The sequence below is a fragment of the Propithecus coquereli genome, unplaced genomic scaffold, assembly GCF_000956105.1.
Source record: "Propithecus coquereli isolate 6110/MARCELLA unplaced genomic scaffold, Pcoq_1.0 Scaffold3, whole genome shotgun sequence".
Classification (NCBI taxonomy): Eukaryota; Metazoa; Chordata; class Mammalia; order Primates; family Indriidae; genus Propithecus; species Propithecus coquereli.
In genome coordinates, this window is record NW_012148618.1 from 11,789,642 (window position 1) to 11,791,494 (window position 1,853).

The window sequence follows — 1,853 nt, forward strand, 5'->3', positions numbered from 1 at the left end:
CTTCAGACCCATGAGACTGAGGATATCTATACAGAATCTACACGATCAACTCCTGCCACGGCTTTTACACAGGCAATCCCAAAGATTTCTTTTATGAAGTAACATTGCTTCTCCCTCGTAGAAGGACGTTTGCGTAAGGTCACTTTTGCTGAGCCAACATCACAGCCTCTCAACTCTCCACTCACGCAACTCATCTAACTCAACTCCAGTCACTCACTCACTCGTGCACTCACTCACTCATTCATTGCAGACTCCCAGCCTGGGGACTGGGCCTCACTGATTGGCTGGTGCCCAGTGACGTCCTCAGATCGCGACCCCGGAGCGAGGGCCGTGCGGTTATGAGGCTTGGCGGCCGCGGCTGGCTCGAGCTTCTCCCGCAGTGGCGCTACCATCTCCGGCACCTCAGCTTTGCCAGCACTTGGAGTGGCTGTAAGGGCCTGATGGCGGAAACCCTCTCGACTCCGGTTGAGGCAGCAGGCGAGCTGAGAGATCCGGCTCAGCAGAACGGAGACGCTGGTGGCGAGGCGAAGGGTGAGGGCCTCCCAGGGAACCGGGAGCCGGCGGGTCCGGGAATGGAGCGGACCCAAGGAGACAGGGAGCAGGCTTCGGCTGCAGCCCGGGGCCCAGGCAAGCGGAAGAAGCGGCGGGTCGCAGCCGGGGAGCGCGTCGTGCCGCCCCCGAAGAAGCGCCGCTCTGGGGTGAGCTTCGGGGATGAGCACTTTGCAGAGACCAGCTACTATTTCGAGGACGGCCTTCGCAAGGTGCGGCCCTATTACTTTGACTTCCGGACCTACTGCAAAGGCCGTTGGGTGGGCCACAGCTTGCTGCACGTCTTCAACACCGAGTTCCGAGCCCAGCCCCTGGCTTACTACAAGGCCGCCGTCCGGGCGGGCCGCCTGCACCTCAACGAGGAGCCGGTACAAGACCTCAGCATCGTGCTCAAGGTGGAGTCCTGATGGGGATGACCAGAAGCAGGCGAGGAAAGAGGGCAGGGGTTTTTTCTTTGTTTTCGTTTTTTCGGACTTAGTAGAGCATAGGTACTGGGGTAAAATCATGGCAATTCTGAAGCGTTCTCACTTTCACTTGAAACACGTTAGCCCCCGCTTCACGTTTCCGCTTGTGGACAGTCACTGTGTGTGTCAGAACTCAGCTGTTTATCCTGTCCGTCAAGGTGGCTTTCTTCTTCGCAAGGGACAAAAGTTGGAATTCTCATAGTTCCTTTTATACACTGTCTTGTGGTAAGGGCACTGATGACTTTCTACCCTGCATTGTAGATCTCTGTACAAATAATAATAATAGGGGCTGTCATTTATGTCTCTTTACTGTGTGCTGGGCACAAAGTTAAGCATTTTACATACTTTAACGTTTAATTCCAAGGACAACCTTGTGGAGTATTTATTGCTGCCACATTTTATCTGAGAAACTGAGTAAACTAAGGTAAAACTCACAGAGGTAAGGCAACAGTGCTACTTATAAAGCCTGTGTTTTTATAACTACTACTTAAATTATTTATTATAGAGCCTGATGTGTAATAGAATTGTGAGATGTCACAGATAGAGATTTAGAATTGTCTAGCCCAGTGCTTTGACTCCTTTAAAATTCCATCACAGCTAAGGGGTACCAGAAACCCCTGTCCGTAACACTGGCTCACCATGGTTGTGAGGGGAGACGGTGTGATTTCAGCATTTGGGGAATGGATGATTTGAATCCCCTCTCCTATCCCAATTTTGAAATGCATAGGTCTGGTGTAACCCTCACATTTTACAGGAAACTGAGGCCCATAAAAGTTAAGTGGCTTGCCCAACAGCATGTAGTGAGTCTGTGGCAAATCCATGTCTAGAGCCCAGATCTCC

The 1,853-nt window shown here is 51.9% G+C and overlaps 1 protein-coding gene across 1 annotated transcript in view; it reads left to right on the forward strand.

Annotated features, from left to right (window-relative positions):
• Window positions 1-325: 325 nt before the first annotated feature.
• Window positions 326-1,853, forward strand: part of RPUSD2 (RNA pseudouridylate synthase domain containing 2) — a 4,396-nt gene continuing 2,868 nt past the window's right edge. The window contains exon 1 of the mRNA XM_012649217.1: window positions 326-944. Within this exon, the coding sequence (XP_012504671.1) occupies window positions 339-944 (606 nt within the window). The 5' untranslated portion in view covers window positions 326-338. The remainder of the gene's footprint in view (window positions 945-1,853) is intronic.